The 13,862-nt window shown below is 38.4% G+C and overlaps 2 protein-coding genes across 2 annotated transcripts in view; one reads left to right on the forward strand and one right to left on the reverse strand.

Annotated features, from left to right (window-relative positions):
* Positions 1-13,862, reverse strand: part of GFM1 (G elongation factor mitochondrial 1) — a 45,638-nt gene that overhangs the window by 13,571 nt on the left and 18,205 nt on the right. Inside the window, exons 10-13 of the mRNA XM_007086260.3 lie at positions 12,306-12,407; positions 10,626-10,682; positions 7,565-7,702; positions 6,601-6,683 (exon numbers count right to left, since the gene is read on the reverse strand). Coding sequence (XP_007086322.1) covers positions 6,601-6,683; positions 7,565-7,702; positions 10,626-10,682; positions 12,306-12,407 — 380 coding nt within the window. The remainder of the gene's footprint in view (positions 1-6,600; positions 6,684-7,564; positions 7,703-10,625; positions 10,683-12,305; positions 12,408-13,862) is intronic.
* On the forward strand, positions 533-6,569 carry LXN (latexin). Its single transcript, XM_015539315.2, has 6 exons — positions 533-854; positions 2,183-2,245; positions 3,310-3,487; positions 3,781-3,917; positions 5,922-5,984; positions 6,246-6,569. Exons 1-6 carry the CDS (start codon positions 726-728, stop codon positions 6,342-6,344), a joined length of 669 nt encoding a protein of 222 aa, XP_015394801.2. The 5' UTR covers positions 533-725; the 3' UTR covers positions 6,345-6,569.

Here is a 13,862-nt window from a genome sequence, read left to right on the forward strand (position 1 = left end):
AGAGAGGGGTGCGGGTGTATTTTTTATTTCTCCTGATCCCCATTAATACTATGGTTTGCAGTTTCTCATACCCTGATTGGGCAGCATTGGTGCAAACCCCACAGAAAGGGGGGATTAAACAGAGCCGGCTCTTGGACTCTCAGAATGGGAAGAAGAAAGTAGTAATGAACTCACTACCTAGAGCTCCTTTGCACTTTGTCCCTTTGCACACAAGGAAGGTGTGCTCCAGGCTGTGAAGCAACCATACTTCTTCCATGGAGAGGAAAACGGAATCCCCAGAGGCGCTCCATAAAGGAAAAGGATAGAAAAGCCCTCCTGGAACTTCAGTAAAGGTCAATGAAAGGAAGACGTTCCTGCCAACCTAACCCACCTCCCCACACCTCCACCCCCTCCAGCCGGAAAGGAGGCCAGGACCCTCGCCCTGGCCGGAACCAGCGAGTAAACGTGGGCAGCAAAAGGGCGGTGCCGCAGGAGCCAGCGCCCCGCGGCAGCTTCCCGAATCGGAAGGAGGGAAGGAGGAAAGGGGGGGGGGGCTTGGGGGGGGCGGTAGGAGCTGGTGAGCCTGCCCACACCCAGCCCGAACCAGGCGTGCCGACTCTTCCACCTCAGCTACCCGGCAGGAGCCTGGACCAGCGAAGCCCCGGTTCTGTGCACCGGTTGGGTCCCGTCCCTTAAGCTAGAGCCTCAGAGCCTCGGTGCATTCACCCACCCGCCGCTCACCAAGAATGGAAATCCCCCCGACCCACTTCCCGGCCTCCAGGGCGGCCTCGGTGGCGGAGAATTGCATCAACTACCAGCAGGGGACCCCCCACAAGGTGTTTATGGTGCAGACTATCAAACAAGCCAGCATGGAGGTGAGTCCAGCAGACGGCAGCGGGCGGGGGCCCGCACCTACTCGCTTTCCCTCCACTCCGGAGGGTCTCAGCCTCTTTCTTCGTGCGACTTCCCTTCCACTTCACCCTTGCCCGTTTGGGGACTAGGCAAGTCTAGGGAAGTTAACAGTTCTGGAGATAGTTGCCACTCCAGGGCAGTGAGGGCGGTTTGTTTTTTTCTTGGCAAAGCAGAGGCCATTTTTTAATAGGCACTATTACAAAGAAATGGGAAAATGTTCTAAATGTGGGGCGGCATTTTACCCTTTACAGAGTGAAACCTGTAGGAACCATTCAAAAGAACCTTAAAACTGCTACTGTGTTTCTCATCTACTACGCTAATCTGAACAAAAACTCGTCTTCCAAACGATTCTTCTTTGCCTAAAATTTAAGAACAATCCTTACCAGACCCTTTGACCGAAATGAAGGGGAAGCGAAAGCAAGAGAAACCGACAACCAAAGTCAGAGAAAAGCATTCTGGGCTGAAGCGTTTCTTTAATTACCCAAACACCACTGCCACTGACTGCTGTAAAAGATGTGCTCCCTCTGGCAAAGGGTTACATTAAATGCTTACGGCCAAAGTTACCACTAACCAGCCTTGTTTCCATTTTACTAAAAGCTTAGTTATCTGATATAAAATACAACTAATAGGCTATAAGAGCTGACAGGGAGTAGATGTTACTTCAAAACTGCACCAGATAATGAGGTATAAACTCTTAATTGTATCTTTGATTCAAAAGTGAAATACCTAAACATTTGTCTTACTTGCTAAAGTTTCATTTTGTAGGTCCACTAATGTGTAAGTAAAAATAATACTTAACATCTCTAGCCACTTTGCAGTAATCTGCCCCAAAATGGAATTCACCTTCATTGAACACGATTTGGAAGGTACACAGGGCTTTCTGAAAACCTTTTCTTTGGTATATCCTGTTTTTCGTCTTAGAATCAAAAGATGTTTCACAATTTCTTTTGTAGAGAATTTAGGATCACAGATCCAGAGGCTGAAGTCCTCTGATGATTAAAAGTGAATTATAACCTGTATATATATATATATATATATATATATATATATATATATATATATATATATATGTTTTTAATCCCCTCTCTGTTCTCATCCAAAATAAACCTGATAGAGGACTTCCTGAATCTGAAGTTCTATACATGGTGACATGCCTTTTTCAAGGTCTAAGGCTTTGATCATTTACCCCCCGCCAGTCAGCCCTCTGCCCCCAACCAAATGAGAGTGTATTCTTCCAACAATACAAAGAACTGAGTTACTGTTGTAATAACTCATCACGTTTTCTTAATAGGATATTCCAGGAAGAGGACATAAGTATTGCCTTAAATTTTCTGTGGAAGAAATTATCCAAAAAGTAAGTGAAATGTCCTTTATTATTAAATAAAATTTGATTCTAGAAATATTTTAGATCACCTTTGCTGATAAAATCGTATTAAGTTGTTGTGAAATCCCTGCCTTGAAAAAAATAATGACTATGCATAGGTCAGATTTTATGCTTTTTAAAATACATTGAGATACATGAGGTAATTCTATTGAGCTAGTTAGCAAAGACTCTACACATTTCAGTTCAAATAAATTCCCTTAAAAAATGTTATATACTCATAGGACAGTCTGAACTTATGCCTAATATGAACAAGTGAAGTAATTTACTCTCCAGTCATTATCACTTTCTTATATGTCTGCCTTTCTCATTCTGTTTTGGATTTATTTGAAAGATATTTATGAGCAATAAAATGACCAAATGATACCACCATGTCAGATAAGAATCTTTCAGTAATGGGGCAAGGAAATTTTAAAAAAATACATTCCTGCCAAATAATCAGTGAGACAAACTTAAAAGAAAGGAACTGCAATTTGTAACATGACCATCTTGAAATTTTATAAAAGCTTGCCCTTTTATTGAGCATAATTCAGAAGAGATACAGGCTAACATGAGATTTATTAAAAGACATCTAAGCTGCTAGACAGCCATCTTTCAAAGCAGAACCAATGCTACATTTTCTAACTTTATATGTAGATAAGATTACTATATCTGGGTTTGAGAACATTTCTGTTATTTCAGAAGCAGAGAGTGGAGTAACAGAAAGACTTAAAAAGTAACCAAAGGCTAGAGGTAGTATATAAAATCAGACTAAAATCTAGCCTTCCAAGTGGACACCCCATTAATACTGAAATAGTTAAAGTTTTAAGAAGAACTTATAAGATTATGAAACCCTGTAAGTTACAAAATAAGTTATCTATTTTAGATATCTTTAAGAAAACTGTAGGCCACACCCAATTAGATACCTCTGTAATAGACACTCTGAAGTTTCAAACACCATTAGAAGGCCAACACTTTTAATGTTGTACCTCAAGAATGACAGCTAGTGATGGATGGCCTTCTACATGTAAAGATATTTTGCAAAATGTTTCAAACAGCAAGTTACACTGAACTGTACAGCTGAAGTACTTTACCCTCTAACGGGACAAGATACTGCACCAGAAGTCAACTTCACTTTTGAAGGAGAAATTGGAAAGAACCCAGATAAAGAAGATAACACATTTTATCAAAGACTCAAGACTATGAAGGAACCACTTGAAGCACAAAATATTCCAGGTATATAAATATGGCATGGAAAATTTCCTTTCAACTTTAAGATCAGTATTAATTATCCTCAAAACTGTTAGATGTTAACATTATGTTGGAAATAGACTGGCCTTTGCAAAAATATTCATTACCAATCTAATTCAACAAAAAAGGGCCTTGCAACTTTGTAGATCCAGGGCTTAAATTATATTCTGTACACATTTGAAGGAAACAAAGACATGACTTAGATTTAGATTTTCTTAAAGGTTAATACTGCATATATAAAGTAATTCCATTTATCATATAAATGTTTCCCTCCCCAGACAGTTTTGGAAATGTATCTCCAGAAATGAAGCCAGTTCGACATTTAGCCTGGGTTGCCTGTGGTTATATAATATGGCAGAATTCTACTGAAAACACATGGTATAAAATGGTAAAAATACAAACTGTCAAGCAAGTGGTAAGTGATTTGTATAACATATACTATTAACAAAGTTCATTTTACAGAAAGTGTGATGATTTATAATTGGATAAACAGTGTTCCTTTAGTCATTTTATATTAAAAATAGTGAGCCTGTTATTTTGAAGGAGTGAGACTTACAACCAAGGCTAAAAACAGTGAAGCTGCAGTTTCCAAGAGAGTGAAATATTGAGTTATAGGCAGTACAGCATTCAGTTCTTGTGCTCAGCTTAAAACATTATATCTTTGGCAATCTAAATTTTGTGTTCAAATTTCTATAGGTATGCAATACTGAAACTACCTCTGTTTTCCTCCTCTATTGAAACGGTGGTGCCAGTGTTACTCAGAGACATGCTGGCATTTTTTTGCCCCAGGGATCAGCCGGAACAAAAATATTACCATCTTAATCTTTGTGAGGCTTGCTGTATATAAGTTTCTCTTATAACCCCTTTAGCCATAATCTACAACCTCCGTTTCTTGTTGATAGCCTGGTGTTCCAAGTCTGATAGGACTATTGAGAACTGCCTCTTTCTAGACTTTAAGGAGATAAAGTCAGCTTTACATTTTAGCCTTATTAAGAGGTTAAAAAGTCAACTGTTGGTATGTAAAAGATACAAAGAAAAACAGTACAAAGAAACCACAACAAACAGTCTGAGCTCTGTCAGTGAAAAGGACTTTCCACATGACTTGTTTTGGCTTGCTGGTAACAAACTGCAAGGCAACTGGAGCACCTTTGCTCCACAGGCTTTTGTAACCACATGATACCTACGGGCACTGGGGGGCAGAACACCCTATCACAGTTGTCACAACATGATGCCAAATCCCTAACAAATCTACAACAACATTTTCAGAAACAGCCTTTTTCTAATGCACTTCTGTAGATATCAACTTTGGTTACAACATTCCTGTAGGGGTACTGAGGCCTCAAATAATTGAGTAACAGGTCCAGGTTACAGAAATTATACAGTCATAATCATGGTTTTCAAGGCATGTTTTTGTAGCAAAATATACACAAGACAGTACTAGTAGTTTTATGAAAGAAAACTCCTGTAACCGTTCATCCAAGTTTTAAAGCATTAACTAAAATTTCAGCAGAAAGGTTTATTGCACATTTATAATCCCTGTTAACCAAAGGAGCCACAGCAGCTCGTGCTGTCCCTCGGAGGCTAGGGTTTGTTTCAATACATTGATGATAAGCCAAGAACCTTGTACAGCAAATCTCTGGTGAATGTAGTTTAAAGTCTGTGGATGCAGTATTTCTGTGTATATGGTGTACATGGTATAAATACTTTGTGTGTCCAAAGCAATAAGCAGCACAAAGCTTTAATTATAAAACCAGATAACTACATTCATTAAGTTTCACTATTCTCAATTTTTAAAAAGAAAATTTCTATTATAAAATTGGTTTCCTTTAATGTAAACACTCATTCCAGTAGTTTATCCCTTAAATAATGCTTTTCTGCATAGTGGAAACATTAAGGAATCTTAAATGACACTCTTTAATCATAATACTCTAAAGCAGCTACCGCAGCCCAGAACCTAAAAAGGGTACACGAAATTCATTTATTTATTCTGTGAGAGAGTGTGTGTGAGTGAGGGAGGAGCAGAGAGATAGGGAGCAAAAGAATCCCAAGCAGGCTTCACACTGCCAGGGTGGAGCCCGACACGGGGCTTGAACTCACGAACCATGAGATCATGAACCGAACCATCAGGCGTCGTCTGCTGAAAAGACTGAGCCACCCAGGCACCCCAAGGGTACACAACTTTTAGAGTACCAGGTGGAAAATCATGATTTTAAAATGTAGGTTGAAATAAAACTTACTTTATAAGAACACAGTTTATCTGATCAGGCTAAGTAAATTATAACATTCAATTTTTTAATTTTTACTTATTAAATGCAAGTATTATAATCATCTAGTAATGAAAGCTCAATTTTAAAATGAACATATCATTTCTGCCAAAGATATGAAGTTTCAAACACCAGGTTTTTATTTTTTATGATAGCAAAGAAATGATGACTTCATTGAATTCGACTACACCATTCTACTTCATGACATTGCATCTCAGGTAAAGTACCTATTACCTTTATCTGTTGGGACTTTGAAAACGGAGACTTGTAGCCACAGCGTATGCCTAAGTCATAATTCTGACTCTAAGTAAGAATTCATGTAAATTAAAATAGATACCAGGCTGAAGTATATTATACTGGTAGCCATTTAACTTCTTTTATGCTGTTCTTTGTAAAGACTATTTTGTCCTATAAACCCAACACTGTTTTCTTAAATGTTTTCTGAATTTTATCACAGCGTTAGTTTCCTTTACTTGCAGGAGATTATTCCTTGGCAAATGCAAGTTCTCTGGCATCCACAATACGGTACTAAAGTAAAGCATAACAGCCGTCTGCCAAAGGAAGCTCAACTGGAATAAATGAAGATCCTAACGCTGGATGAAGTGTCAACATGCTTATAAATGCTGTGTATTCCAGATCTTCATGGATCCCTAGCTTATGGGGCCAAATTGCAAAGTGTCACTCTGTATAAATGTCTTCATTACAGTATAGAACTATACAGATTCTGTAACGGTGTCATGATGTAAAAGTGTCCCAATACTAATAGTGGTATGTATATCCCATAATAAAAAGCTTCAGTCCCAGTCTCCTAGTATGTTTGTGTTGCATACTTACGGGACGGGGGCAGTAATGGTCTCCCTGAAAGCAACCTTTGGCTTTCCTGTGACACAAGGACAGCCATATTCTCTTTCCATCCTCTAAAAAGAACAGGGGAGATAATATTTTGGTATGTTTAAAAAAATAAACTGAAAGAAGAACAATCTTAAGAATCTTAACTACCTCTGAAGCACTTGTCTAAACATAATAGATAAAAAAAAAAAAAAGACAAACTTTAAATCACTTAAGTATCTTAGAAAGGTTAGAGACATGATATTAAGTAATACAAACTGCTTTTAAAGATTTTATGTAAATGAATTCTACTTAAGACTCATGAACTTACACTTACCTCTAATCTATCCACTAAAACTTCACACCTTTTTTCTATACTATTACATATTCACTGGAATGTTGTCAGTTTTCTACTGTCTTAACTTCTAAAATGTGATCACAACCAGAATTTTTAATCGTAAGTCATACAGCTTTTGTTTTCATTCACAGATACAGAAGAACTTTCCTAGGAAAATATGGCCCATCTACTCTATTATCTATATTCTAATGATCTTCAAGCACTAACTTGAAAAGAAAACAGGCAAGAAATGGCCTGAAGAGTGGATACTGATGGGCCAACTTCCTCAGCAGGTCTCTCCCAACAGGAGGTCTCCCTAAGGCTGGGTCCAGGATTTACCTGACCCAACTAACAATGACATAGGGAATGGATGGATGGTCTTATCGCAAATACTGAGCCTTGATTCTAGCAGTCTGCAATATTTTAAAAATAAAAGGATTCAGAAGTCAAAAAGAATTAACTTGTAACACATAGTAACATTTGTAACACAGTATGCCACATCTGGATAGAAACCAGAATGAAGTCTGAAGAACTACTATTAGTTTACAGTCATTAGACTGAGAACTATTGACTTGTAACAAAACAGAAACATAAATACAATGAATTTAAGTTAATTTTCTTGTTATTCATTACCTGAGCATAGATTTCCAGGTGTAATTCCCCCATTCCAGATACGATTGTCTCTTTGCTCTCAGTGTCGAAGTGGACTTTAAATGTAGGGTCTTCTCTTGTAAACCTGCTAATACCTTTTGAAAATTTTTCCAGATCATTCTTTAAAAACAGAAAGTCATTACACATTTTACTAAGCATGATAAGCAATAGGACTGTTGAAAGAACTTTACTGAATGAAATCAAATACATTAACAGCTAGGAAATAACAATGATCCCCACCTAGCTCCTAGGCCATACCCTTTCAATATTTATTTGAGCTTGGACACCACACAGTCAAGACAGCAGTGAATGGCTGGCTGATAGAATTCTTTCTATAACAAGATAGAAAACAAGAGTCCAAGACTTACCTATGCCCTTTCCTATTCTCAGATACACAGAAACTATCCACTTGTGGGGAAAACTGCCCATGAAGGGGAAAGAAGAACCTATGTTACTGTTACGTTTTAAAAATCCTATACACAATCAAAGGAATCAGTATATTTACCAAGACTTGACTGTAGCTTCAAGCAGAACAGTTAAGACCAAGAATAAGGCAAATGCCACAGTGGGACTTCCCCCTTTCAAAACAACCTGCTTGGATGTGGCTGGATGTGCCTTTATTCTTCTTAGATGTAATTCCATACATGGTAAGCAGAATAATGGTCCTCTAAGGATATGCCCTAATCCTCCCAAACCTGTGAATTTACTTTATGAGGTGAAGGGGACTTTACAGATATGATTAAGGTTACAGACACTGAGATGGGGAAATTACCATGAAGAATCTGAAGAATCTTTAAAAAGGAAGAGGAGTACAGAAGGTTAAGTCAGGGAGACAGAATGAGGGAAGAAGAGGCAGAAGACATTTGAAGCACAAAAGGGACTCATTTCATGGTTGACAGCACTGAAGACAAGACATAAGCCCAGGAAGATGGGCAGCCTCTAGTGACCGTCATCTGGGAAATGGGGACCCCAGTTCTAACAGCCACAAAGAGCTGGATTTTGCCAACAATCTGAGTTAGCTAAAAATAAAATGTCCCCTGGAGCCTCCAGAAAGGAAAACAGCTCTGTCAATACCTTGATTTTAGCCAATTAAGAACTACCTCAGATTTCTAACACTGTAAAAGAATATACTTGTGTTATTTTAAGCCACCAAGTTTGTAGTACTTTCTTATGGCAGCAATAGGAAACTAACACACCCTGGATCACCAGTATTTAACAGCTATCACATGTGCATGGAATCATTCTATATGTGTATACTCTGTGTATGTTCCTCAAATTCTAACTACAATGCTGCAAGACAGAATTATCCACATTTCACAGGTGAGGAAACTAGGTGTAGAAAGGTGAAGTGACTTGCTCAAGGCCACAGAGCTAGTGCATGGCAAAGCTGGGACTGAATCCTGGGTCAGTCGATCTCTGAAGTCTCTTGCCTTTTCGCTACACTATGTATTTTCAACTTACTAGAAAATCATCCCTGCCCCACTATCGAGATTCACAGCTTTATGCAGTGACTTCATTATTTGAATTAAATTTGACTTTACTCCAGCAAGCAGATGGCCCTAAGACACCAAAAAACCTTTTAGATACTGATGCCTTTGATTTCCCTCCACTGTTGTGAACTATCAACAGTTAAATACCTTACATAGACTCTAAATTAGGAATGAAGAAGCATAGTATCATTAACTTCTGTCCCTGAACGTTCTGAAGGGAAAAGCAAACAATTTTGCAAAGTACCTAGAACTGTGGCATTTCACTGTGTGGTAAGATGCAAGGTTTGCCTTTTCTCAAATTTCTGATATGGAAGGATTTAATGTTTCTTACTCCCTCAACATCCTCTTTTCTGTATCGAGAAGGGTCTGGAAAATCTCATTTCCTCAAAAAAGAGGAAGTAGTACCTGTTAATGTATTCACAAGACAATAAACCAGAGTATGTTCTGTAAACAATAGCTCCCAAATGACAAGAGGTCATAAAATGTTCACTCAATGCATGAATGAATTCACTTCAATTTACGATATTAACATGACTATTATGAATGTCGAAGCAACTTTAAGACTCAGTTATGACAGCAATGCAAATTAAACCTATTCAAGCAATTCAGGTTACATAAAAAGCAAATGACATCAAGTCCAATCATAGAAAGAAAAACAGTCTTGTTTTAGGCTTTCCACATTATAACCAGACATGTACTTCCTAACTACCACAAATCCAGAGATGTATTATAATCCATGAGGCAATTATTCTATACAGTAATCTAATGTACTTCAGTGGGGTTTTACTACAACTTAAGACAAATGTCCCTGTTTCCCCTTTTCATTCCTTTATGATGTGAATCTAGGAAAATATTCTTATTACTTTGGAGCTAGTGATATTGTAAAGAGTTGGAAAGCACAGTCTCGTACCAATTTTAATACCACCAATTTTTTCAGATATAGTGTGAAAAGTAATTACTACCAACAGACTGGTTGTTTTTTTTTTAAGTTTATTTATTTATTTTCAGAGAGAGAGAGAGTGAGCGAGCAAGTGGGAAAGGGGCAGAAAGAGGGGGGGAAAGAATCTCAAGCAGATTCCACACTTCCAGTATAGAGCCTGATGTGGGGCTCAAACCCACGAAGCCACAAGATCATGCATGACCTGAGCCAAAACCAAGAGTCAGACCCTTAAGCAACTGAGCCACCCATATGCCCCCAGACTGGTAGTTTTAAAAGGTGATCTCGGAGCGCCTGGGTGGCTCAGTCGGTTAAGCGTCCAGCTCTTGATTTCAGCTTAGGTCATGATCTTGTGGGTTCCTGGGATTGAGCCCTGAGTCGGGCTTTGCACTGACAGTGTGGAGCCTGCTTGGAATTCTCTCTCTCTGCCCCTCCCCTGCTTATGCATGCATGCTCTCTCTCAAAATAAATAAACATTAAAAAAAAAAAAAAAAGGTAATCTCAATACCAAAAGAAGAAATAGAGACCATGAGATTGCTGGTTATCATAAGATACTATATGCATTGTGAGCTCAAGTTTTTACTGTGATATACTGAGTTTGACACCCATCTCCTACCTTGTTAGAAGGCTTCATTGCTATTGAAATGACAGGATCAGGAACATGAATTGACTCCTAAAATATTTTTTAAAAGAACAGAGAAGAATTCAAATACAGTACTGTTTGGTCCAGGAATGAATTAATTTTAATGTGCTACTTACAAAAGTATAAATACTAGTCAACATGTTTAGGCTAGACGATATATAGTGTGATATATAGTGTGGTCTGTTTCATATTAAATATATCAATATAATACATTAATAAATGCACACATTTACATTATCTCCTCCCTCCCCAAATAACAAAAATAAATTATTTATTAACTGTTTAAGACCTCTAAGTTTACTGACACATTCAGTTTAAACATAATCATAATGAACCCAATGCCAAGATGTGGAATTTCTTATTGGCTAGTGGCTACATGTACTGTTGCCATCTTTTGATAAGTTACTTTATTTAATCAAAATATACCATGACCACTGATAAAACAGAGAAAGGGCACTAGATTCTTTATACATATGATACCTCATTCAATCAATCACAACTCTGACAAGCAGATGTTATTATCCCCATTTTACAAATTAAATTATTAAGGGCTTGGAAAGAAGACAAAATAACTTGGCCAAGGGTCAGTAAGGAGTATAGGGCAAAGGTGAGACTCTAATCAAGGTCTATTTGCTTCAAAGCCTAAGCACTTCCCACAACCTCCAGTCCCTCATATTATTAGTGACAAATATTTAGAGAAGGCCTTATCAATAATATTTGTTTACAAAACATGCCTCTTCTCTAGATCCCCCCCAAAACCTGTACAGATTGATTTTTTTGTAGTATCTTAAGTCAAAATGTAAAACCATAGATATTAGAGAATATTTATTTTATACAGAAAAACTAAATTATAAAATTATGACTGAGTCACATAATACAGGAACTATTATAGTGCTCATCTATTAGGGATAGACCAGTTCTTATGTAAAGAACCCACTATAAATTCCTTCACTGCAAATTCCTATCCCCCTGTGTATTCCTATTCTTTCTTTACTGAATTCAGCTTGAACAGATGATTTTACTGTCAGAGAGCCTGCTCTCCTACAGGCGCAAAAAAGGGAAATGAGTGAAGGGGATTCACAGGCAGGAACTGCTCAAGCATGCTCTTTCCTTTGGGATCCTTCAGCGACGAAAAGCCATTGAGTTCCACAGGGCAGCCTGTCTGCAGTAAGACTGTTTAGTTGCACTTTGCCTTCAAGCAGGGTTCCACTCTGTTATCCCCTAGTCTACATGTTCCAGTTCTCTGGGGGACTGAGGCAAGGGTCCACTCTGGCTGCTAGATTAGTAAGTAAGGGGCACTCCACTGGGACCGGCCTGATTATGGCAACAGGAATTAGAAGGGAATCCCCTATGGGGAGGCAGATCTCAAGAGCAGAGGAATCGGCACTACACAGTCCTGGTGTATCTAGTGAAGAGTTCTCCCTCCATGCTAAACCTAACAGGACCGTGGAATTATTTTACTAAGAAAAACCAGATAACTTACATAGAGCATTTGTCTGACATCCAAAGAGTCACCCACAACAAATCTACTGATGCCTGTGGCAATAAATAAAAACTTCTGTGATTGTTTTTTCTGAAGTACTAAATGTACTATATAAAAACAAAGACTTTTAAAACTCAAATGACAAACAGCTTTGAAATGAAATGACATACCATAGAAAGGCCACTATTATTTTTGTTTGTGAATGTGTCTCCGCTAGCACAGTCGATGCCAAACAATGCACAGATGTCTCCAGCATACACTTCCTCAACATCCTAAATAAAGAAATAACACAAAATAATGCTTGCAAGTAATACAAATCAGGACATAGTAACTAAAAAGTAATTACACAATAAACACATTGTACACAAACAAGTATGGCAGCATCTCACCATGGATTCTACAGAGAATGAATTATAGAACCAGTGCAATACCAACAATCAACCACAGCAAGATATAGCTTGAATAGGGCCTTTATTTAAACCGTATCTTGATTGACAAGATTTTACTTTAAATGGACATTTAGAGCTATGGCATCATTATTTGGAGGATATGTAGTAGTGACAGTACACAGAGCCTCACACTTCTAAAGTGATTTCTATGGATTAAAAAGGATGTATTACACCTGGGTGGCACCTGGGTGCTTCAGTAGGTTAAGTGTCCGACTCTGGATTTTGGCTCAGGACATGATCTCATGGTCGTGAGATCGAGCCTCGCATTGGGCTCTGTGCTGACAGCATACAGCCTACTTCTCTCTCTTCTCTCCTCTCTCTCTCTCTCCCCCTCTCCCTACCCCTCCACTGCACTTGTGTGCATGCACGCTCTCTCTCTCGCAAGATAAATAAAAAAACAAACAAAAAAGGATGTATATTATACGTGTTGCCACAGTCCAACAATGACATATGTATGACAAAGACGTAAGAGGAAAAACTGCAAAGGAAGTTTTGAAAACAAAGGCAGGGGAATTCAGCTCATGTACTTAAAATAATTTTAATTTCTCACAGATGCAAGCAGTCAAGTAAACACAGGAAATCAAGAACAAAGCACTGGTGCCTCTTAAGTTTCCTAGTTTTTGTCCACTTATATTGACAGTTCATTCATAACAGCTGTGGCTGTGAATGAGCAAGTGTGCCTGAGTCTAACATTTACACAGATAAACACATCTCCTAGCCTCTGGCCGGCCCATAAAAACAAACAGCTGTGACAATCACCAATCCCTCTATAATGCCCCCTGCTGCCTATCTCACAAAACAGCAATTGCATCCAATTTTGAAAGACTGCTCACTCACCTTCCAGGAGAGACAAAGTTATGGTTACCACAAATTTCTGAATGTCATAAGCTTTTGCTGACAAATAAACCTCTCTAGGAATAGAAGTGACTTGGGAAAGAGCAGGAGGAGGAGACAACTTCACACACTTAGCATTTCTACCAAGACTTAATCCTAAAAGACCACAGAAGGCATGGATAGATTCAGAACCAATTCAAAAATTCAAGCCATAAACCAAAGTTTATTTCCCAGATAAGATCTTCAGAGGCTCTAAATCTTCAGATGGATTTCAGCACCAATAAGGTCCTTCTGGGGGGCTGGTTCTATAATAGGAATAAAAAGCTCTAGGGTTAAATAGGGCTTTCACACAGGCCATACTTGTGAAAGTTAATTCCCTGAAATGTTGGACACTGTGTATGAACTAATTACTCTCAATTGCCTCTGAAAACCACTTACGTTGTC

The sequence above is a fragment of the Panthera tigris genome, chromosome C2 (assembly GCF_018350195.1).
Source record: "Panthera tigris isolate Pti1 chromosome C2, P.tigris_Pti1_mat1.1, whole genome shotgun sequence".
Classification (NCBI taxonomy): domain Eukaryota; kingdom Metazoa; phylum Chordata; class Mammalia; order Carnivora; family Felidae; genus Panthera; species Panthera tigris.